The sequence below is a fragment of the Emydura macquarii genome, unplaced genomic scaffold (assembly GCF_026122565.2).
Source record: "Emydura macquarii macquarii isolate MOO-44397 ecotype Brisbane River unplaced genomic scaffold, CSIRO-AGI_Emac_v2 contig_1230, whole genome shotgun sequence".
Classification (NCBI taxonomy): domain Eukaryota; kingdom Metazoa; phylum Chordata; order Testudines; family Chelidae; genus Emydura; species Emydura macquarii.
In genome coordinates, this window is record NW_027131367.1 from 21,867,848 (window position 1) to 21,889,804 (window position 21,957).

The window sequence follows — 21,957 nt, forward strand, 5'->3', positions numbered from 1 at the left end:
GGAACATATCTTTTTATAGCCTCTGTTTCTGCACGTGGTGTTAGTATATAAAATATAGATATTCAGGCCTGCCTGTAAAGGCCCATGTTTTATAAGTATATCCTTATCATTTAGCTGGTTATAGGAGTATAAAACAAAGAATCAAAACCACAGGCCTTCTCTCACTGTGACAGTCTGAGGCCTTGTACTTTGGCTCAGATGCAGGAGTGGCGGCCATAAGCTGGGAAGCGTGCAGTCACATACGCACATTCCAACATAACATCTAATACCAGGCTGTTAAGACGGTGATCCACTCTAACACCTCCATATAAAGAAAAGATCCTAGAATGTTTAAAGGAAACCTGGTTTGATAGCATTCTGTCTGGCAAAAAAATTACTTGTCAACAGTTGTGGTTGTAAAATCTACGCTCCTTATTGTTTTGTCTTTATGGTACCCAGTTCTCTATCATCTATTTGAATGATTTCTGTCTGCTTCTTTGATTGTTTCTATCTGTTGCATAACTAAGTGTGATCAGTTAAGGTGGTGGATATGATTGGTTAAAGAATTATGTTACACTATGTTAGGATTGGTTAAAGAATCATCGGGTAATATTGTTAATGATTGGTTAAGATACATTATAAAAACTGAGGTAAAACAGGAAGTAGGGGAAGGTTTATTGGTTTTAAAGGACTGGGGTGCTAATGGATGCTTGCTTGAAAAGATCCCAATAAACCTGTCGAATTACCTCTGCTGGACTCTGGACTTCTGCTTCTGTCAGTGAACTAAGAACTAAAAGGACTGGGAGGGTCCTAAGACTTGGACGTCTGCTCCCCCACACACCCACGTGGCTGCTTTCAGTGGATCCGGATCCTGGCTCAGGGATTCCAGGGGTGTGGATCCGTAGAATGCCAGTTACTAGTTTGTTCTTGAAGGTCTATACTTCTGTGGGGTGTTTATTTTCTATGCCTGCAGGTTTGATTGCTGGGTGAGCCTTTTATCTTTCTCTTTGAAGGTGCTTTGGCACGTGCCATTTGGGAATCGGCGGAGGTAGATTCTATGCTGTGCCTCACTTAGTTTGAGACTCTGGTGTGGTGAAATGTGAATGCCTGGAAAGGATGAATCGTTAAGTCTCTTATCACACATCAAGTTACAGTTGCCAGTGGAGCATGCATTGGCAATTGTAGCTTGATCTGTGATAAGAGAGTTCTTGCATCAGCTTGCTCCTAGCTGATTTCAGCCATGTAATGTCTGGGTTTATGTTCCCGTGCTGACTAAGGCTGCAAGTTACGTGTGCCACAGCGAAGTATCAGATTTGACAATTGTTAGGTTTGTCATAAACCAGCACCTCCATCAATGGGAGGCTCCAGGGAGATGCATCAGGCTAAAAGACCATTGCTTCCACTGTGCTTCATTTGGCTAGCTTACAAGCTTTTATATTGGGTCTGGTGCAGTCTTTTCCACAGGCTGGGTTGAGTTAGGTTCTGCAGACTGCCCGGCCCAGATTTAAAAAGCAGGATTTGTCAGCGTTGGAGGAGAAAAGGACCTTATGCTGACACAGCAGTTTTGAGACAGTGATGTTCGTTCTGCTAGAGCCCACATGCTGGTGCTGTAAGAGGCATAAAACATCTTTTGTGGTTCACCGGAGAATATTAAGTGCAAAAATAGTATTTCAGTAAAGGATAGAGATGCACTTACTAAAGTGACAGTGGAAGTGGGCAGCTTCCAATCTGTGTATGGAAATGCTTCCAGCTCCCATTTCAAGACAAGAAAAACAATAATAAATCGACCAAAGAAATGTATTCTGTATCTCAAACATTTTAATAACTAGCTGATTTTTTTTTTTTTTAGTTAATGTGGCTCTTGCCACAACTGTTCAGCTCCCTGGTCATGTCATGAGAAGTATGATAGGGAAGCAATCAAGAATCCAACAGTCCAGAGTTAATTATTGCACAGGTAGTATTCCTGCCTGTGGCCCCAGCAGATACTGCCAGGACAAGAAGGTTGACAATGAGAGGGATGGGAGCCCTGTATGCTTTCTTACCTTTTTAGCAGTGTCTGAATGGAAGTGGCAGGTGACCTGATTCATGATAACCCGTCTGCCCCCCCATGATAAAAGTTGATTAGAATTATTAGTACTGCCAGCTTTCTGGACAGGAGAGCTTCTTTAGTGCAGGAAGGGAACGACTCTCCCGCAACACCCTGGGATCTCTGGGAAGTCTAAGTTTCAGGAAGATCAGGAATCTGGCACCAGAATGGGTGATGACATGGTATTTATCCCAAAGGCCTTGGATTTGCTCCTTGCCACGTGTTACCTTGGTCAAGTATTACATCCAGTCCACCAGGTTATCAGCTGACAATAAGGACACCTTAAAGAGTGGGGGAGCAAGCCAACCTTCCTTTGGAAGATTGTAGGCAAGTCTGTTATTGCCCTGAATGATAGCATCATGTTAATTAGTCAGGCTGCTCTCCAGCACGTCTAGGGAGACCTGGATAACAGAAGGACACGTCTCTTAGGCTACTTCTGCACTGTGAGCTAGGGGTGTGATTCCCAGCTCACGTATATGTACTTGTGCTAGCTCGATGAGAGAGCAAGTCTGAATACCAGTATGGTCACAGTAGCATAGACAGCAGTGGCACAGTTTAGCTATGCTGTGTGTGTACCCAGGGGATTCAGGTGGGTTTGTACGTGGCATGGCTAAGCCATGCCTCCACCACTGCTACCCGTACAACTGCAGCTACACTGCTATTTATACTCACACAAGCTCAGTGAGAACCACTGCGAGTATGTATACACGAGGTGGAAATCACGCTCTTAGTGCATAGTGTAGATGTACCCTTACTTTGCCTCTCCTCTGTGTTCCATTCTCGGGTTCTTGAGATAATTTGGGGATAGAAGTGGTGGGAAGCCCGTGAGATTCTAGTATGGAGATGACCTAGGAGAAGCGTTTAACATATACAGAAATATATGTTTCATGGGTATTAAATATACTAGTTAGTTTTATTTTCCAGGTGAAATGATAAACTAGTTTTAGATGGGAGGATAAGGAGTGGTTCAAATCAGGGAGGCTACAGGAATGACAAATGTTGCATGGACCCTCACCTTGGCTGAGTCATGCCTGCCTCTGACAGGTACTTGCGGGGTCTGACTTTCTCAGACACTTAGCCACACTTGTATCCTGCCAGGGAATTATCACTGAATTGAGTTGAAATGTGAGGGTGAATTCTGTGCTCACAGATAGCTGGCATTGCATTCGAAATCCTGTGTTCTGTTCCATGCTCAGTATTGTGCTCGGACTGAATATCACCCTGAAATTAATAGCAGCACACGGTCACGTCACAGAGGGCTAGGGAAGCATTTTTAAGGTACTATACTATGCAGCGAGCTGTGCTGTGTTTTAATGGCTTAGTTGAAGAGCAGCTTCACAGGGATTCATTCTGTTAGTGCTTGAAAAACTGTCACACGCCTACCATTAGGAGAGAGTATTCCAGGGCTATTCCCAGCACCAAATCTGTTCACTCAAGCTGTGCACTGGATTTGACACTGAATTGTAGTATCAGAAATATTTTAAGTTGTATATTCTATTTCTAAAGCACTCCGAGGTGGAGGGACTAGTTGGTCCCCTACAAGAAAAGTGTCTTCACATAACTGCTACTCCTAGACCATGAGCTGATAGGTTTTCAAATGGTCACAACTGTTAAAACTTGCAGTTATCTCAGTCTGAGATTCCCTCCTACTAGCTGTTCAGTCCTGTTCGCCTGCGTAATAAGGGCTTGGAAGGAACTAGCACATTTTCCGGTTGGTTCTTGTTTTAGAAATACTTTGGATTCTGGAGTTTTGACCAGTTATTTGTGTTCTCCCAGGGGCAGCCAACGAATGCTGATTCACTGTGGTGCTGCCCTGTGTATTCATACAGTGAATTCAGCTTTGATGTCTCAGCTCAAAATTATCCTCTGTGGGGAAAAGACCCGGGAGAAGCCAGCACATTGTCTCAGTTGTACTCGGAAAACCTCAGTGTTATGCGTTAATAGCTTAATACGTCAAACGCTCCATGTACACAATTTCCATTGAAGTCTGTGGGTACGGGCTTGCCATACTGGGCTCTGAACTCCATATGTAAATGCCAGGCCAGGAATTAACCATAGATAGAGCAGAGCACCGTTTGTTTGTTAACTTAAGTTATCATGATTGCACTGGCATATGGCTTATAACAAAGAAGCCTCTTCTGATTATTTATCATGGTAGCGCCTAGGGGCTGTGTTGTATAAGACGCTGTACATAGTAAGTGTGTCCCTGCTTTGACAAGTGTACGCAGTATAAATAGACAAGAAAAAGGGCAGGAGAGGTGAAGGGACTTACCCAAAGTCACACAGCAGGTCACTGACAGCTGGGAACAGAAACCAAGTCTCTGAACTTTCAGTCCGGTGCCCTCTCTGTGGAATTATCTTGCTATTTGTAGGTGGTGGGGTTTTTTTTGGTTTGTTTTTTTTTTAAGATCTCTAATAGTCAAATGTCAAAGGAAGGCAAAAGTTATGCCTTAATTATGAAAACAGATTCTCCATTTAAATGTAAAATCAATAAAAGCCATATATAAACCAACCCCAAGAGTTATAAATTGTAGTTAGGTTTCTGTTAGTGCTGAACCAGATGTATCTTGTTAGGATATAAGTGATGCTTTTGGGTGAAAAGTTGAATAAACAGGTGCATGGTATAAGATTTCTTAGAAGGACCCTGAGTATTTGGAATGAAAGAACAGGTGGTGATGGTTGTTAATGTTTTGTGTGGTTTACACATGAAGTATCTCGAAAGCTCTGTAACTTGCTGCTGTTTCCTTGTAGTAGGACTTCAGAGTAGGTGAGTGTGTGTTATTCTAGATTCTGTGCTGTGTATTTAATAATGGAGATCTTGTTGAGCCTTTAGGTAACAAGATTGGAGACATCTCCGAAAGCATCAAAATGGGATTATTTTGGTGTCACCTGGAGTTGAAAAATGGATAGTTTACAAATGACGGTTCTTAGGCATTTCAAAAACCTTATAAGCAACCCTAAAAATGCAGAGCTTTTTAAACCTTTCCCTAACTATCACTCGGTAACCTCCCAGATGTAGGGAAGTTGCTGAGATGCTGGTGGGTCACAGCAGCCTGTGAATTCCTCTGGTTGTTTTGGCCTCTGTCAGGCCTCAGTGCTGGATGTGACATGGAAATATTTGTATCTGAGGTCAGTCATCTCCCCAAGGCACTGGGCAGATCAGACATCCATGCTGATAATGGTAGGTCTGATGGTGACCTCATGAGATGCTGCTGACTCAGCAGTAGGACCTGGCTAGGGTGGATGTACTTGCTAGGAAGGCATTGCTTGCAGAGAGATCCCAGTGGGTGGAGTTGGGGAGGAGGAGCTGTTGCCAAGGGCTGCTGCGTTTGCAGTACCTCAGGGTTCAGCCTCATCCCGCCCCTGTTCATCACTTGTGAAGCTTTGGGGGGGAAGGCATCTGGAAGCACCAGATGCTGAGTTGGCATCAGTAAGCTGCAAGTCAGTTCTCTTTCCTGGTAGACCTGGGCACAACCGTTGCTTTGCTCTCCCGTGGCATGTCTACGTTGTCCCCAGCAGCGAGCCTCCCAGCTGGGGTCGAGAGACTTGGGCTAGCAGTGCTCACACTAGCGCTCTCAAAATAGTTCTGTAGCCAGCGCTTGGAAGTTGCGGCTCAGGCTCTGACGCCCAACCCCTCCCTAGGCTTCGGAGTTGGTAAGCCAGACCGTCCACACAGCTGTTCTTAGAGTGCTAGCGCAAGTCCTGCTAGCCGAGTCTGTCGACCTGAGCTGGGAGGCTGGCTTCCATGGGCAGTGTAGACGCACCCTCAGTCTGTCTGGCAGGGAGAGGCAATGGGATGTCAACCAGCTGCTGTTCTCAGCTCCAGGCAGGTAAAAACCCAACTTCTCCTAGTCGATGGGAGCAGCGGTGTTAGCTGCTAGGGTCCATTGCTTCTCTCCACTGAGGGCATCTGCTCAGGTATTGCAAAGTGGTTCACAATGCTAGGGTCTTACACCCCTATCTGCTCCTGCATTCCCAGGTAGCAATAGTGACCAGAAATATCACCTTCATCTCTGGCTGGCTGTGAGGTGGTGTCCTTTCCCTTCACATCTAGCCCTTGCCTAGCCTCCTATGCCACCCTGGACCTGGGAGGTCACCCAGAAGCTTCAGAAAGCACAGAACAAGCCCAGCTGCCTGTCTGTGCAAGGTGGATGGGTGAGGCCATATTACCACTGTGTCCCTGCGTAGATTGTCAGCTCTATGGGGCGGGGGTCTTTTAGTTCTGTCTACAGAGTGCCTAGTGCAATGGGGCCCTGGTCTGCAATTCACCTTTGGGTGAAATTCAAGAATGAAACCAAGAAAAAACTCTTCCGTAGGCTCAGAACAGCCGCCTACTACTGAGCCCCAATACAGTCTGGGGGTGAAGCGTGACCTGTACAAAAGTCATGGCTCGAGATTCGTTTCTTCTCTGAGCCTTCCCGTCCAAAGGTCCTGCAGGGGATTTTAGGCTTAGTCACTCTCCCACCATGCCTTGAAACAAGGTTAGCCCAGCTGCTGTGGTCTCTGTAGATGGTAAGGTGCCACTTATACCTCTGAAGGCTGGCGTATCCAGGGATGGAAGAAAGTTGGTTGTGTGTGTGTGTGTGTGTGTGTGTGTGTGTGTGTGTGTGTGTGTGTGTGAATACACACGTTATACAGGAAAATTGTGAAGCCTTTTCATGAGGGGGAAAGAATCCACCCTCCCTCCACCCATAGCGCAATCTACAAAGCCATGGAAGCTGCAGGGTCTCCAACAGCCTCTTTCATGTGCTCCCTCCGGACCCCTGCAGTGGGGGATGACTCAGGTGTTTGCTCCCAAGGGTTAGCTCACTTGAGTGGGCAGGGAGGAGATTGTGACTGGACGTACTTCCAGAAGACGATGCAAGAAGCATTGTTGTTAAGCTCTCCTCTGTGTGCGGACTGGAACTCCTGGCCTGTCACTTGCTGCCTATTTATCCTTTAACGTTAACTACTTGGGAGCTGCGGAGGTTGAGCATTGTGCATCCTGTGTCTGGGGGGCAGGGCAAGAAGGGGGAACTGTTTGCTCCTGATCTCAAGCATATCACATGTGCCAAGCTGCCGGGATGGGCTCCCTGGAGATCCAGATCAGAACATGTGATTTGTTCTGTTGTTAAATGTGGTTCACTGATACAGTTAGGATTTAAGCAGTCGGACTGAATTCCCTGAGGTTGCATTCATATGGCCTTGCTGACGTTGAGTCAAGGGGACTGGAGGTGTGTAAGTGAGGGCCGTTGCATGGAAACTTCTGTACCTTCACAGTGATCAATTGCCTTGGTAAGAGAGAGAACAGGTATAACCAGCCCTAAGCAACTTTTATCCTGTCTTAAGCAAGGAAATGTACTATAGAGCTGGGAAATATTCAATGTAAATTTATTTTTGCAGGTTTAAAAAGAGCTGTGAAAATAAATTTACAGCAAGTGTTTTCTGCTGAGAACTCCTGTGCTGCTGCCTGGGAACAGGTTGCAGCTCCAGAGCTGTCTAGTCCTTCTGGAGTGTTTTCACACAGCTCTGCCTAGCGACGGGAACTACTACTGCCCCCTCCCCCACAAAAATAAATGAATATACAGCCAGCTTTATCTAACGGGCAAAAACATGCTGCTGCTACAGTGCCGACAGGACTGTGTGCTGAGAGGAATTATAGTGAAGCTCTAGGGGATCCCCCATAAGCTCCTCCTCAGTACATTGAGATGTGGACGACAACACTCTGCTTTGACTGGAAGCTCTTTGGGCTCAGGCTGTGTTTTTTGTTCTGTGTCTGTACAGCATCTAACACAGTGGGGCCCTGGTCCATGGCAGGGGCTCCTAAGTGCTACCGCAAAACAGATTAATAGCAATAAACTCATGATTCTAAGACAAGGTGCATCTGAAGTTACTGTATGGGTGAAAGGAGGTTTTGAGGTGCCTAATGCCCTTTGGATGAATTTGGTTTCCTGACATGAATTGTAGCAGCTGCAGGCTGAGCTGAAAAGATACAGTGCCAGCTTTTCTTTGCATTATTTATGGATTAAGTACTGCCGTCAAAAAGGTTCCTGTTTTTTCTCTTTATTGAATGCAGTGCCGTTGTGTTGACCCACATTTACTAAGCATGGCCATGTCTCTAAAATGTGGGTCAAGAAGACGTAAGGAGCCAGGCGAGTCTAGGCCTGGAGGGATGGAAATGGGTATTGATGCTTGTTAGAGCCCCAAATGACAAGTTGTGTATGGCTGACTGAGCTGATGGGAGCAGCGTGCGATGAGGATTGTTTGAAGTGTCTGCCCTGAAGGTGTGGTAGAAGACAGCCCGTTCCTACCCTCATTCATGGGATTTAACAATGAAATCTGGGTCACGGGGCCTGAGAAATTGACCAGATGCCAGTATAAAAGATGGGGGCCTTCCTCAGAGGGGTTCAGACACAGCATCTTGGTAAGAAGCCCAGTGCAGCACCTGTCCTGATGCTAGTTAAGGGATTGGGGAACGGTTTCCACTGGAGCCTGCAGTGCGGGTTCTTCCACTACATCTTTCATATCAGCTGAGTTCAGCGGGATCTGATAAGTGCGAGCCCAAGTCTCCCCGACTCCTGTGAAACAAACATCCCTCTGGTGCTCACAGCTTCCCTCAGCAGCAGAATAAAAATTACAAGATAGGTTACTTTCACTGCTTCTGCTATTAGCTGAACAACTGTGAAACTGACCAGAATCTAATCACTAAGGCCTGGTCTACACCTAAAACTTATGTCCACCTAACTGTGTCTCAGGTGTGAAAAATTCACAGCCCTGGGAGACAATTAAGCCGACCTCAGCCCCAGTTTGGACACCACTAGGCTGATGGAAGAATTCTTTTATCAACCTACCTCTCCCCTCTCTAGGGGATGGATCTACTACACTAATGGAAGAACCCCTTCCATCGCTGTATGTCTGCACTACAAGTATTAGAGAGGCATAGCTGCAGCACTTGTAATATAGACATACTGCGAGCTGCTCAGAAAAGTACTCATCCGCACTGTTGAAGTGATATGGGGGGAGACGGATTGTCTAAGGCTTTGTCTACAGTAGCACTTATGCTGGCAAAACTTTTGTTGCTCAGGGGTGTGAAAACAAACAAACACTCCTTCCCTCTTCTGCCGCCCCCCCCCCCCCCCCCCCCCCCCCCCCCCCCCCCCCCCCCCCCCCCCCTCGCCTCTGGAGTGACATACGTTAGCCGGCATAAGCACTAGTCCGGACAGTGCTATATTGGTGAGAGATGCTCCCCCGCCCACGTAGCTATCACCGCTCGTTTAGGTGATGTTATTAGGTCGGCTCTCTCCCCTTGACATAACGCGGCTACACAAGCGCTCTGACAGTGGCACAGTTGTATTTCTGTAAGTTTTAAGTGCAGACTAGCCCTAAGTCTTTGTGCTCTTGAGCTTTCTGAGGCATGAGGTGCACAGATATGACAGTAACTAGGGCCAAGTGATAGGGAGACACACGCAGGTGCTCAGAACCAGACTTCAGTAAAACTGAAGAGTTTGCTAAATTTCGCTCTGCTACTGTCAAATAGTTTCCACTAAGAAGTGCATTTTTATGCCGCGTTGAATCAATTTCCAGCATAACCTTAAAGAGCTACCTTCCCTCCATTTGCCATCTGAATGTCTTTAGACTAAAACCACTGTTCCAGAATGGGTAGTTTAATCATAGGACAGACTCTGCACCCTTTCTACCTGTGTCTTACTTGACTCTGGAGGACTGAGTGACTGAAATTAATTCGGTAACTTCCTCTGTTACCTGAAAAATTTTAACTAGAGCAAAAACCAAGTAGAGCTCAAATTATTGAAAGAAAAAGAAAGTGATTTTCCTTCCTGTATAGGACATGGTTGGCTGTTGATCCTCGAAGGGTGCAAGTCTCTTTGCTAAGTGCGTGACTCTCATTAACCCTATTGGGAATTGTACTCTGCAGCAAGGAGAGTGTTACCAACTCTAGACACAGGACCTGTCCTTTCAAAAACACTTACTTTAAGTGGATTAAAATTAAAATTTGATGACTGCTAATTTTAAAACCAGGCCTTGTGGAAAGAGGTCCTAGATAAGTGTGTAAAGCGACTAATCCTTCAGAGCTAGGTTCAAAATACGAGTAGTTTTTTTGTTTTTTTTTTCAATTTCTGGTCTCCACACGATCAGATCACAAACCACCTCAAAGCTTTCCTGTGAGCTGAAATTCCGAGCAGGTTGCTGCCTGGTGCTGGTCTGTCTGCACTGTGCCTGTCTATTGTCAGGAATTAACGCTGCAGTTCTCGACAAGGCATATAAACTCAAGAAAACCACAATGATGGGGTGTGTCCACTGTTTAGCGGCAATCCCAGGGATGTCCTGTTTGTCTTTGTCCTTAGCTTATTCCTGTGTTTGCATTTTGCAGGTTTCATTGATCATGGACAGTGAAGAAATCCCAGATTTTTCGAGTCCGAAGGAAGAAACTGCTTATTGGAAAGAGCTTTCCTTGAAGTATAAACAAAGGTATCATTCTGGATTCATAGATCAGTGCTTACCGTTAGTTCTAAATGACCAAAATGTGGCTAATCAAGCTGTCTGTCTCTCAGGGTTTTGCTTTGATAAGTGTCAGATGTGTCCAAATGAATTTCTTCATTTTCATCTTTAAAAATGCCAGCTCAATGCACAAGAGCCAACCGCTGGCAGCAGAGCATCTTCTGCATGGCATTACCGTCTGAGAGCTCCAGGTTGTGGTCTGCAGCCTGCCAGGGCAGATTGTGAGAGTTTCTTTTGGCTGCCATCGGCGTTAGCAGGGGTAGCTTCGTGGATTGTATCTAAATCCCTGGAGCAATGTTCTGCTTGGATCTGTGTTGCAGGGACCTCCGCCTGCTTTCCTCTGGAGTGTTTCCTTCTGTTCTGCGTTACTCTTGTGAGTTGGACAAGTGCAGTAAATAAAACTTCCCCCAGTCCCAATATGGACATCAGAGCCCAGTATGTTAATGAATTCATGTTGCTTCCTGAACACAGAATGTGTCAGGCTGGTAAGAGGAACACAGAACTGGTGTATTTCAAAGGGAGCATCTGAAGGGACCCTGGTCTTCTGAGCCGTTCTTGAGTGTCAGAAAAAATTCAGGCCCTTGAAGGGTTAATGAAAGCTTTGACTTCTGTACTCTTATGATTCACTTTCCCGTAAACTTTGCTGGTTGCTGAGATCTGAGCTGTTAAGCACAGGGCAGGTACAAACCTAGTCAGTGACGTGTGTGCAGTGGCTACTTTTAGTAATTTAATACTTTGCAGTGGTGTAAGGTAAGTATGTGCTGGCTCCTTGCCTAAGTGGTTAATGACCTTATGTTCTAGAGAGGGGTTGAGGCTTAATGTTACTTTGGTGTGTCAATGGTATAAGCAATATAGTTCTCTATTGTTAGACTGCGTTCACTCGTATATTTTTTCAACCAAAACCAGGTTAAAAATTCACTGGCTAATACCACACTTGTTCATGAAACCATTTAACAAATGCTAGCTTGAAAGTTAACGAGGAATACAGAATTTTTGTCAGACTTCTAGACTGCCCATTAATGACCTCAGCTCATGGAATTGTATTTAAACGTGTTTAATACAGCAGTTTGTGTGTTGCACAGAAATTAATTTCCTTTGATAGGTGAACTTCAAGTAATTCCTACCTTACTACAGTTTTCTTCTTCCCTTTAAAGAGAGACTGTTTAAAAGAGTCCTATAATATGCTGGAGATTCTTACGGGGTTTATCTTTAGACAAAATCCATGGATTTTTGTTGCAACTTGACAAGCTCAATCCATGACCGTTATGAATCCTCTGCTTACAGTTTTCAGGAAGCACGAGAAGAGCTGGCTGAATTCCAGGAGGGAAGCAGAGAATTGGAAGCTGAGTTGGAGGCCCAGCTAGTGCAGGCTGAACAGAGGAATAGAGACTTGCAAGCAGACAACCAAAGACTGAAATATGAAGTGGAAACATTAAAGGTATGGCAGTGTCTATAATGGAACAGCCTGTTCTTGCAGGTACGTTTTGAATGATTATTTAGGACACCTTTGACTCTCTGGTCTGTACAGGTTTTTTGATAATTCAGTATCTGTATCCAGAATATAAAGGAAAGGGAGCAGTCATATGTTTGAGATCCAGTCTTGAGTGTAGCAATGCCCTCTGGGTAAGACCTGGTATTTACCAGCCGCCTTATATGTCAGGTAAATTCATGGAGGAATTTTCTGTATTTCTTGGCCATGTCATAAGACGGACATGACTCAGATCCTTTCTGAGCTTGATCTTGGGTTTTGCCTGAGTAAGGGCTGCAGATTTGGGTTTTTGGAGACTTTGCCAGTTGGTCGATTTGTTATTACTACAAGAAGTTAACGTAGCCATGCGATGGAAATACTACAAATTTGCTTTGTTAAGCCACTGAACCATCTTGTTTATCATTTCAGCATTCAGATTGTGCATCTAATTCCTGTGAATCAATATTTTTTGCCCAGAATGTCTGTTTTTGTGAGACTTGTAAGGCAATTGAAGAACTCTGATTTATGCATATCCGCCAGCAGGGATTCTGATAGCATTCTGGAGGGTGGTCAGATTCTCTGGAGATGGGGCCATATAAACATCAAGATAGATAACAGACTGTTCTTATTAATGCACCTGGGCCACTCTGTTCTCACCCTGCCTTGATCTTGGAGAGCACCATGGTTTGGTCCTGTTCTTGGAAACTTGATCCAGGATGGGAAATGTGAACATAGCTGGCAACCATTATGTTCTGAACAGGGCAAATGTGCTACAGCTGTGAAATCTGCATATACTTGAAGAGGCCAGTAGCTTCTTCAGGAAAGTCTCTAGCTGCCTCCTCAGCATTGCAGACAATCTTAACCAACTAGACTGTCAACAGCCACCTTCCACACTTTTTCAAGGTGAAGGTCTTGGAGTTACAAGACCATATGAACTTCCCTGTGCAGTTAAGAAGCAGTGGCTCTTGTTTTCACTCACCGGTGTGATTTCAGGCCTGTTCTTGTCATAGCAGGATTGTTATCTGGAGTGTGAGAGAAGTGCACCTAGAATCGTCTCTAGCAATTGTATTGTTTTCTGGCCACATGTAGATCTGCTGTGCCAAGTTTATGGTTTTGATGATGACACTGAAAAGCCTCCTGAACCTGCCATTACATACTATTGAGAGGGGAAGTTGATGGGTGTCTTTGGGAGAACAACTAGGTATTTGGCGACTGGATCCCTGCTGTGCACAGTGTTGGCTTTCTTTATTTCAGGGTGCCCAGTTCTGATGCTTAGCAAATATCCCTGTTAATACTGGCATTTCTATTTGCTAATAGCAAACGCATGTGATTTGACTGATGCTGGTGTGTTACTTTGTTCCCTCTTGTTTGACTGCTGGCTTGCCTCAGAAGGCTGTATATTAGTGACATTAATCTTGTTCCCCTCTTATTTCCAGGAGAAACTCGAACACCAATACGCACAAAGTTACAAGCAAGTGTCGGTACTGGAAGATGACCTGAGTCGGACACGGGCCATTAAAGACCAGCTGCACAAATACGTGAGGGAGCTGGAACAGGCCAACGACGACTTGGAGCGCGCCAAGAGGTTGTCAGACTAATTGTCTTGATAGATCTTCCCCATGTCATTTAGCTTCACAGCTTTTGCTGCCTCTAGTGGATGTCACTTGCCATAAAGAGAGAGACTGGATATTGCTGCACTCATGCAGTTCAAACCTCCCTGAAGCTACAGCCCAGTCAGATGTCCAAGGCATTTACCCTCACTCACTCATTAGCCCTACAGTACAGCAAGAAATCCTAAAATCCTATTGTTTAAGGCCAGAAGGGATCGCCAGATAACCTAGTCTGATGTCCTGCATATCACAGGCTCCTAAGCCCCACCTAGTTACCCCCGTGTTGTGCCCAATCACCTGGATTGTTGGAGGATTCTGTAGTGTTCCCTACTTCCTGTAGAAATCAAGTGAGAAACAGGAGCAGTAATTTTCACTCTGCTTTATGGATTCCTAAAAAATGAGAGCAGAGCACAAAAGCAAGCCCAACCAGCATGCCAGATTTGATATCAGCAGCCAGGTGACTCGTACAGCATACGTGTGATTTTTTTTTTCCAGAGAGGCTTTGTCCTGGAATGAAGCTAATATCTTATGCAGTCCCAGGAACTCAAACAAGTCTAATGAGTCTCTTCTTCCCTTACACAAGAAGCAGCGTGGCTGGCTGCAGGGAATGATTGCGTCTTGATAGTAAGCGCATTGAGATAGCAAGAGTCTGTTAGAAACGCCCTCTTTGGAAAGTAACAAAGAGATCCAGCCTCTGTTTAACTGAATGGGAATGTTGCTGTTGAGTTCAGCACAGCCGGATTGAGTCTCTGGCTGTCTGGCATGGCAGACCGAGGGCTGAGGCCTGGATTTAGCAAGATCCTTGAACACATGCCTAATTTGTTAAACATGTGAGTTGTCCCATTGAAATCAGTGGTATGGCTTGCATGCTGTGTTAGCCATGTGCTTAAGTACTTCATTGACTTGGGGCTCAAGTTAATATCCCAGTCCCACGCTTGTCTTGGCTGTCTGAGCTGTCACTTGCTTGGAGATTGGAGGAGGTGGAACCTTGCAAGTCCTCTGGGTTGATGCAGAGCGCTGCATTGACTGGCTCTGGAGAGGGAGCATCTGTCAATCTCTTGCTGAAGAGAAGGGAGAGAGAGTGGATATCACTGCTTGATGAGCTCTTGCACAGCTGTGTTTTACATGGCTCGAAGTCCAGCTGCTAGAGTTCTGTCCTGTCCAGCCCAGACATCTCACTTCTGTGGCTCTTAATGGTCCTTTCCAGGAAGCACCTGCAGAGCTGTAAAGCTTTGGACTTGAACAGAGACACTGCTTACCTTTTCCTTCTGTTATGATTCTGAGTGTGCTTTGTCAGCTGATCTAATATTCTGGATTTTGTTTCTAGGGCAACAATAGTTTCATTGGAAGACTTTGAACAAAGGCTGAACCAGGCTATTGAGAGAAATGCATTTTTAGAAAGTGAGCTGGATGACAAGGAATCGTTGCTAGTTTCTGTACAGCGGTTAAAGGATGAAGCGAGAGGTACAGCTTGATTGATTCTCGGGTCTAGTACATTGTTGACTATTAATAGAGATGTAATCTAACAACTAAAGCTCATGTTTGTACAGCATCTTGCACAATGGGGCCCAAGCTGCTTGTGCGATGTAAATCTTAAATAATAATAGTTTCTACACGGTAAAGGGGAATAAAGAAATCTCATCCGGTGAGTGGGAAAAATAACATAAAATCCATTCAGAATTTTTAAAATGTGTTAATATTTTTTAAATATGCTGCAGGTGAATTGCAAATCCCAAATGAAAACTGAGTTAGCACAGATGTGTGTGTTAAATGCTTCCGTTAACCAGGCTCTCTGCAGGTTGTTGGGGAGATTTGGGGATGGGATTAGATATGGAAATAAATGTTAACTAACCTTGTGCAATTCTCCTCTGTCCTCTGTAATCCTCTTGGAAATTGCCTGGTTTGTGGAAGATATCCCAGAAAAGACTGCAGTAAGACTTGTGGGATTAGTGATGTTACAGAATGATGCATTCTGGGACATCTTCAGTAAACCAGGAATTCCCAAAAGGATTTCACAGGGAGGAAGTGAGTGAAGAATTTCTAAAGGCTTGTTGAAATTAATATCTCTGATAAATGGCAACCCATAGCCTGGTTAGTAGGGTCACTCAGTTGATAAATCTGTGCTCAACTTCACTGAAGTCTTATTGATACAAACATGGAGTTGTCTCTGACAACAAAGACGACAAAAAGGAAGAGCAAATGTTGTGTAAAGAAACTTACAAATCATAACTTACAATAAGAGCTGTAATAATGAAACTCGGGGCAAATCTTCAGGAGCGTCTGAATGATCAACAAGGGGTGGGAGAGGAAACAGATGCATGGAAAGGGGGGGTGTCACACGGCAGCTCACTCAAAGAGCAGGGAATGGAACCCAGGTCTCCCGACTTCCAGTCCGCTGAATTACACTGCCTCTCCAATCCACTATCAATTTATGCCCAGGAAGTCTGTTACTCACCAACCCTTTTGCTTGGTGTCTTGGGGTTAGATCATGCAGGAAGCCCGCCTCCCTTTAAATTAACACCTATTATACTTTTTTAGCCTGATATGGGAGTGTGGGGCTTAGAAACACATCCAGGGAAATTCAGCCCTGGTTGTTAAAAGAACATTAATGTTGCAAGACAAGTCACCTAACGGGTGAGACAAGCTTGCTGTTTGTCATGCAATATCTAGGCTGCACTGGAGGCCACTTAGGTGGCCCTGCATTTTCTGCATGGGAGTTTCTGGCGGTCCAGTAAAGAATGGCCTGTGTGAGTTTCCTGCCTTGCATTGATCTTCCCTGTCACTGCTAGGGTCACTAGTGGCCAGAGGCACCCTTGTGTTTGGAACAGTCTCTCTCTCCAACTCTGACACAGTTATCCATGCCTTTGTAGTCTCCCAAGGGGTCTCTGTAGTGCACCCTGCATGGGCTCGCACACAAGCTGCAGCTGGGCAGGACACAGGAGCCCATTTATCAGCTTGTTGGTCCTGAGAAGCATATTCCACTGGTGCTGTGAAGACTCTGCTGGCTACCAGTTCACTGCCAGTTGCAGTGGAAGGGGTTGATTTTGAGCTAGAACACCCTCTGCAGTTTGGGCCCTCGCTGCGGGAGAGGCCACCTCTCCCCTGCACTAGCACAGCAGTTGATCAGCTGCTTTGCTCTTGCTTAGTATGAGTTGAATGGTCGCAGGGCGTTTTCAGTGGAGGCCCTAGGGCTGAGGAATCGGCATCCCCTCACTGCCTTGTCTGAAGGGCCAGGGTCTGTTGACCTTCATGGCATAGTGCAAAGCCCAGCTGTTTGCTCAGGCGAAGTGAGAAGCTGAGGGTGAAGTATGGCTGTTGGTTGAGGGTTGAGTCTCTGTTGAGCTTGGCCTTGGGGAGCTCATATTGGATGGGTTTAAGAATGCCACGTTCATGCCCCTGTCGATGGGCACAGTGGTGCATTTTTAACAATCGAGCCATAAATATGAAAAGTTTGTTTTTTCTTTTCCCAACCACCAGACTTGCGGCAGGAGTTAGCTGTCCGAGAGAGGCAACAGGAGGTCACCCGGAAATCTGCTCCTAGTTCTCCAACTCTAGACTGTGAAAAGATGGATTCGGCTGTTCAGGCATCTCTCTCTTTGCCAGCCACGCCTGTTGGAAAAGGATCAGAGAATAGCTTTCCTTCCCCAAAGGGTATGCAGTGCAGCAGGGGGGAACACAACACTGTTTGCTGACAAACAGCACTCTCACCAGTTCAGTTCCACTGTGGCACTCTTGGGTAAACCTAGGAACATGTAGGCGGCAAGAACTCTGCAGCAAGATGTGTCTAAATGCTGCATCTCCTGCAGCACGCTAGAAATTCTGTGGCAGCTTTAGCTACATTCAGGAATAGAGTTTTCTGTTGAATTAATATGGAAGGGAGTCAGCCCAGCCTTTGGCTTTCATTTGATGTTGCATATATAGTTTACCCTGCCTCTGAGTATCAGCATGCTGCAGATTTTTGTACTGATGATGCGAAAGAGGACACCGTGGGGAGACGGCGTGAGATTGTAGGATAAACACAATCACCAGAGAAATAGGTAGCAATGCTGGTCATTTACACTGGGTCTGAGTGACTGTGCTGTAGAAGTGCTGTGCTCAGTCCACACAATCCGAGCTCCTGTTTCCAGTGCAGATTCTGGGAAACAGCACTGCGTTGGTTTACACTCATTTCACATGTGGGAGGCTGTCCGCAGTGGTAAGGGCTAATAACATAATTAAAAACCATAAACAGCTCTGTGGTAAGGGATGGACTGTGCAGCCAGCTCCGCAGCTGGCGAATGCACGGACCCTTGTGTAGGCAGAGTGTGGCTAATGCAGACAGCTGGTGTAAATTAAGCTGGGTATCCTTCAGTGTGTGTGGTATGGGGGGCTAGCAGCATGTGGAGAGCTTGTTGGGCTGGGACACTAGATTTCCCCTTTTGTGCAGAAGTTAGTTTATGGATTTCAACTTCTGATAAGCAGACCTTGTAACAAAGTGTATTTGTGTTCGCAGCTATACCAAATGGGTTCGGTACCAGCCCCCTAACTCCTTCTGCTAGAATATCTGCACTGAACATTGTGGGGGACCTCTTACGGAAAGTCGGGGTAAGTGCCTTGTCTCACAGGACTCATGTCTTTGCTGGGACAGACCTGAGCTTTAGGACCGTTTACTGCCACTTGCAGTCGTATCAAATATGCCTAAAAGGGATCTCAGAGTCAGGCTTCTGCGCACCCCTGCTTCAGTGTTGGAGGGCTCCGTCACATGCTGCGCTGGGAATGCTGCACGTGTGACACAGTAACGTCACAGACAGTCCCCATTTGGAAACACAGGGCTACAACTGGGTGCTGGAGCTGACACCAGAAGCTGGCATTTGGGCAAGAAGATGCAGTGTGGGCATCTAACTGTGGGACTGTGCTGAAGGAACAGGTCCAAGACTATTTAGAAAGATTGGACATGCACAAGTCCATGGGGCTGGATGCAATGCACCCGAGGGTGCTGAGGGAGTTGGCTGAGGTGATTTCAGAGCCATTGGCTATTATCTTTGAAAGCTCGTGGCAATTGGGGGAGGTCCCTGATGACTGGAAAAAAGCAAATCTAGTGCCCATCTTTAAGAAAGGGAGGAAAGAGGAGCCGGGGAACTACAGACCGGTCAGCCTCACCTCAATCCCTGGAAAAATCATGGAGCAGGTCCTCAAGGGATCCATTTTAAGGCACTTGGAAGAGAGGAAGGTGATCAGGAACAGTCAACATGGATTCACCAAGGGAAAGTCATGCCTGACCAACCTGATTGCTTTCTATGAAAAGGTGACTGGCTCTGTGGATATGGGGAAAGCGGTGGACGTGATATACCTTGACTTCTGCAAAGCTTTTGATACGGTCTCTCACAGTATTCTTATCAGCAAGTTAAAGAAGTATGAGTTGGATGAATGGACTATAAAATGGATAGAGAACTGGCTAGAGCATAGGGCTCAACGAGTAGTGATCAATGGCTCCATGTCTAGCTGGCAGCCGGTCACAAGCGGAGTGCCCCAGGGGTCGGTCCTGGCACCGGTTTTGTTCAACATCTTCATTAATGATCTGGAAGATGGGGTAGATTGAACCCTCAGCAAGTTTGCAGATGACACTAAGCTGGTGGGAGTGGTAGATACCCTGGAAGGTAGGAATAGGATACAGAAGGACCTAAACAAACTGGAGGATTGGGCCAAAAGAAATCTGATGTGGTTCAACAAGGACAAGTGCAGAGTCCTGCACTTAGGATGGAAGAATCCCATGCACTGCTACAGACTGGGGACCGACGAGCTAGGCAGCAGCTCTGCAGAAAAGGACCTGGGGGTAACAGTGGATAAAAAGCTGGATATGAGTCAGCAGTGTGCCCTGGTTGTCAAGAAGGCTAATAGCATATTGGGCTGCATTAGGAGGGGCATTGCCAGCAGGTCACGGGAAGTGATTATTCCCCTCTATTTGGCATTGGTGAGGCCGCATTTGGAATATTGTGTCCAGTTTTGGGCCCCCCACTACAAAAAGGATGTGGAGAGGTTGGAGAGAGTCCAGCGGAGGGCAACAAAAATGATGAGGGGGCTGGAACAGAAGACGTGTGCGGAGAGGCTGAGGGAACTAGGCTTGTTTAGCCTACAGAAGAGAAGAATATGGGGGGATTTTATAGCAGCCTTTAACTACCTGAAAGGGGGTTCCGGGGAGGATGGGGCTAGGCTGTTCTCAGTGGTGGCAGACGACAGAACAAGGAGCAACGGTCTAAAGTTGCAGGTGGGGAGGTCTAGGTTGGACATTAGGAAAAAGTTTTTCACTAGGAGGGTGGTGAAGCACTGGAATGGGTTACCTAGGGAGGTGGTGGAATCTCCATCTTTAGAGGTTTCTAAGCTGCGGCTTGACAAAACCATCACTAGGATTATTTAGCTGAGGTTAGTCCTGCTTTGAGCAGGGGGTTGGACTAGATGACCTCCTGAGGTCCCTTCCAAATCTATGATTCTGTGACTGGGCAACCTAAACAAATTGCTTATGTTTGATCATTGAGCCCACAGGATCACATCAGCTGTTTCTCAAGGGGCTGCAGGTTTCATGCCTAGGCTGTAGCTCCGAGACCAGCACAGGGCAGATTGACTTTCCTTGGTGGGGACTCTAGCTGTCTGAGCCTCTTCCCCTCTCTCCCCCACACGCTGTGCAGCTGTTTTAAAAAAAAACCCAAAATAACTAGGGAGCCCTTTGATAAGAATGTGACAAAGCGCACAGTGATTTCTCTGAGGTCACTGGAAATGTGAGGCTGATGAACAGGCAATAGAATAAGCTAAGAAAGAACCAAATATTCCCCACCGTGCAGTTGGTAGGGAAGTGAAATGTGTGAGCTTTTAAATGGATTACAGCTATAAGTGGGGGAGAAATGCTTTAAACATCTGCTGCTTGGAGCGCTGAGCTCACCAGTGTAATGAGGACATGGCTGAACTTGCTTTGAGTCATGAAAAACTTGTTCATGTGCTTGTGCCTCAATGCACAGTATCAATGTTTCAAGGTACAGTGATGGCTGATTTTCATCCATCTCTTGTGCTTAGACCCTAATCTGCTGTGCATAGCATTAGCCACACCATGGACATCATTTTAGCAAAGGTAAAGTTACAAATCTGATTGTTACTCACGGTTGAAGCCTGTGAGCTTCTGACTGGTTAGAGAGGGCAGGCAGGAGCACTCAGGCCTTCAGAGAGTCATGCCTGAAATGTGGAGGATTATGAATAAGAATCAGAGTGTGGGTTGTAGAGGAGCTTCCTGATTACTCTGCGAGGGCTGGAGTCCAAGAGTAAGCAGGCATCTTTCCCAGCCCACCCACTGTGTAAAGTCCCAAATCACCCTGTCTTTGTGAACAGTAAGATAAAGATTAGCTCAGAACTTCTTGGGCTTGGCTGCTCCTAGGGTTCCTCCTTCGGGACTGCTCAGCCCACTCTCTAGATCCCCTCTCTCCCACTGAGAGCCCCTCTCACCTCCCTTCTATCTGGGTGGGTAACGGGTCACTTGCCTCAGTGAAGCAGCAGAGACCACTTAACCCTTAAACCTCCAGCACAGTTTGAAGTAGGGGCTTGTGCCGTGCTGCATGCACCCCGAAGTGAGGTTAGTTGGGGCTTTCAGCACCTTCACTCTTTTGTCACTACTCCCGTCTGTTTGTTGGCTCTGGTTGAAAGCCCAACTTCCCCCAGTATGACACTCTGGCGCGGCTGGCTGCTGTCCAGTGCTGGTCTGGGTTGCCACAATGTCACTGTATCCGTATCAGCTGCTCCTGTAGCTCTTGCCATTGCTGCCTTTGAGCTCCATAAGCAGGACTTGAAAATCTGACCAGACCCATTAGCCACAGGATGCTAGGGAAGAGCAGGCCCAGAAGGCGCTGTCCTCAGGCAGTGTGCTGCTGAGAAGCCAGCTTATCTTCCCACGTCCTGGAGAGGGGGTTGATGCTGGGATTTCTAACAGGGAGCTGCTCTTGATTCCTGCTTAGGAGAACCCTCTGTCCTATCAGCTGTGGCTTGTACCACACCCCAGGCCCACTCAAGCTGCAGGACAGGGGATGCATTTTCTCTGTATTCCCCCAGCTTGTCCTCTCCATTCTGAGTTGCCACTACAGTGTATAGCTCCAGTACCTGCCTCCACTGTTTTTCTGTTCTTCCAAGCAGCAAAGTGAAATTTGTTTGGTTCTTTTCACTTTCAGCTGCCTGCCAGGTTCTGAAGGGCAGTGGTGAAAGTTAGGGGAGCCTGCTCAGCTGTCACTTGGCTGTGGTTTGGGAAAGCTGGGAACAGCCTCAGAGGCAGGAGGCTGCCTGCAGGTTCAGGAAGATGCTGTTGC

The 21,957-nt window shown here is 46.3% G+C and overlaps 1 protein-coding gene across 10 annotated transcripts in view; it reads left to right on the plus strand.

The window, feature by feature from the left end:
- NDEL1 (nudE neurodevelopment protein 1 like 1) overlaps positions 1-21,957 on the plus strand; it is a 47,244-nt gene that overhangs the window by 11,026 nt on the left and 14,261 nt on the right. For all 10 annotated transcript variants that reach the window (XM_067547757.1, XM_067547753.1, XM_067547756.1 and 7 more), the window contains exons 2-7: positions 10,434-10,531; positions 11,846-11,999; positions 13,466-13,614; positions 14,967-15,103; positions 17,117-17,290; positions 18,132-18,223. In XM_067547757.1, the coding sequence (XP_067403858.1) occupies positions 10,446-10,531; positions 11,846-11,999; positions 13,466-13,614; positions 14,967-15,103; positions 17,117-17,290; positions 18,132-18,223 (792 nt within the window). In that variant the 5' untranslated portion in view covers positions 10,434-10,445. The remainder of the gene's footprint in view (positions 1-10,433; positions 10,532-11,845; positions 12,000-13,465; positions 13,615-14,966; positions 15,104-17,116; positions 17,291-18,131; positions 18,224-21,957) is intronic.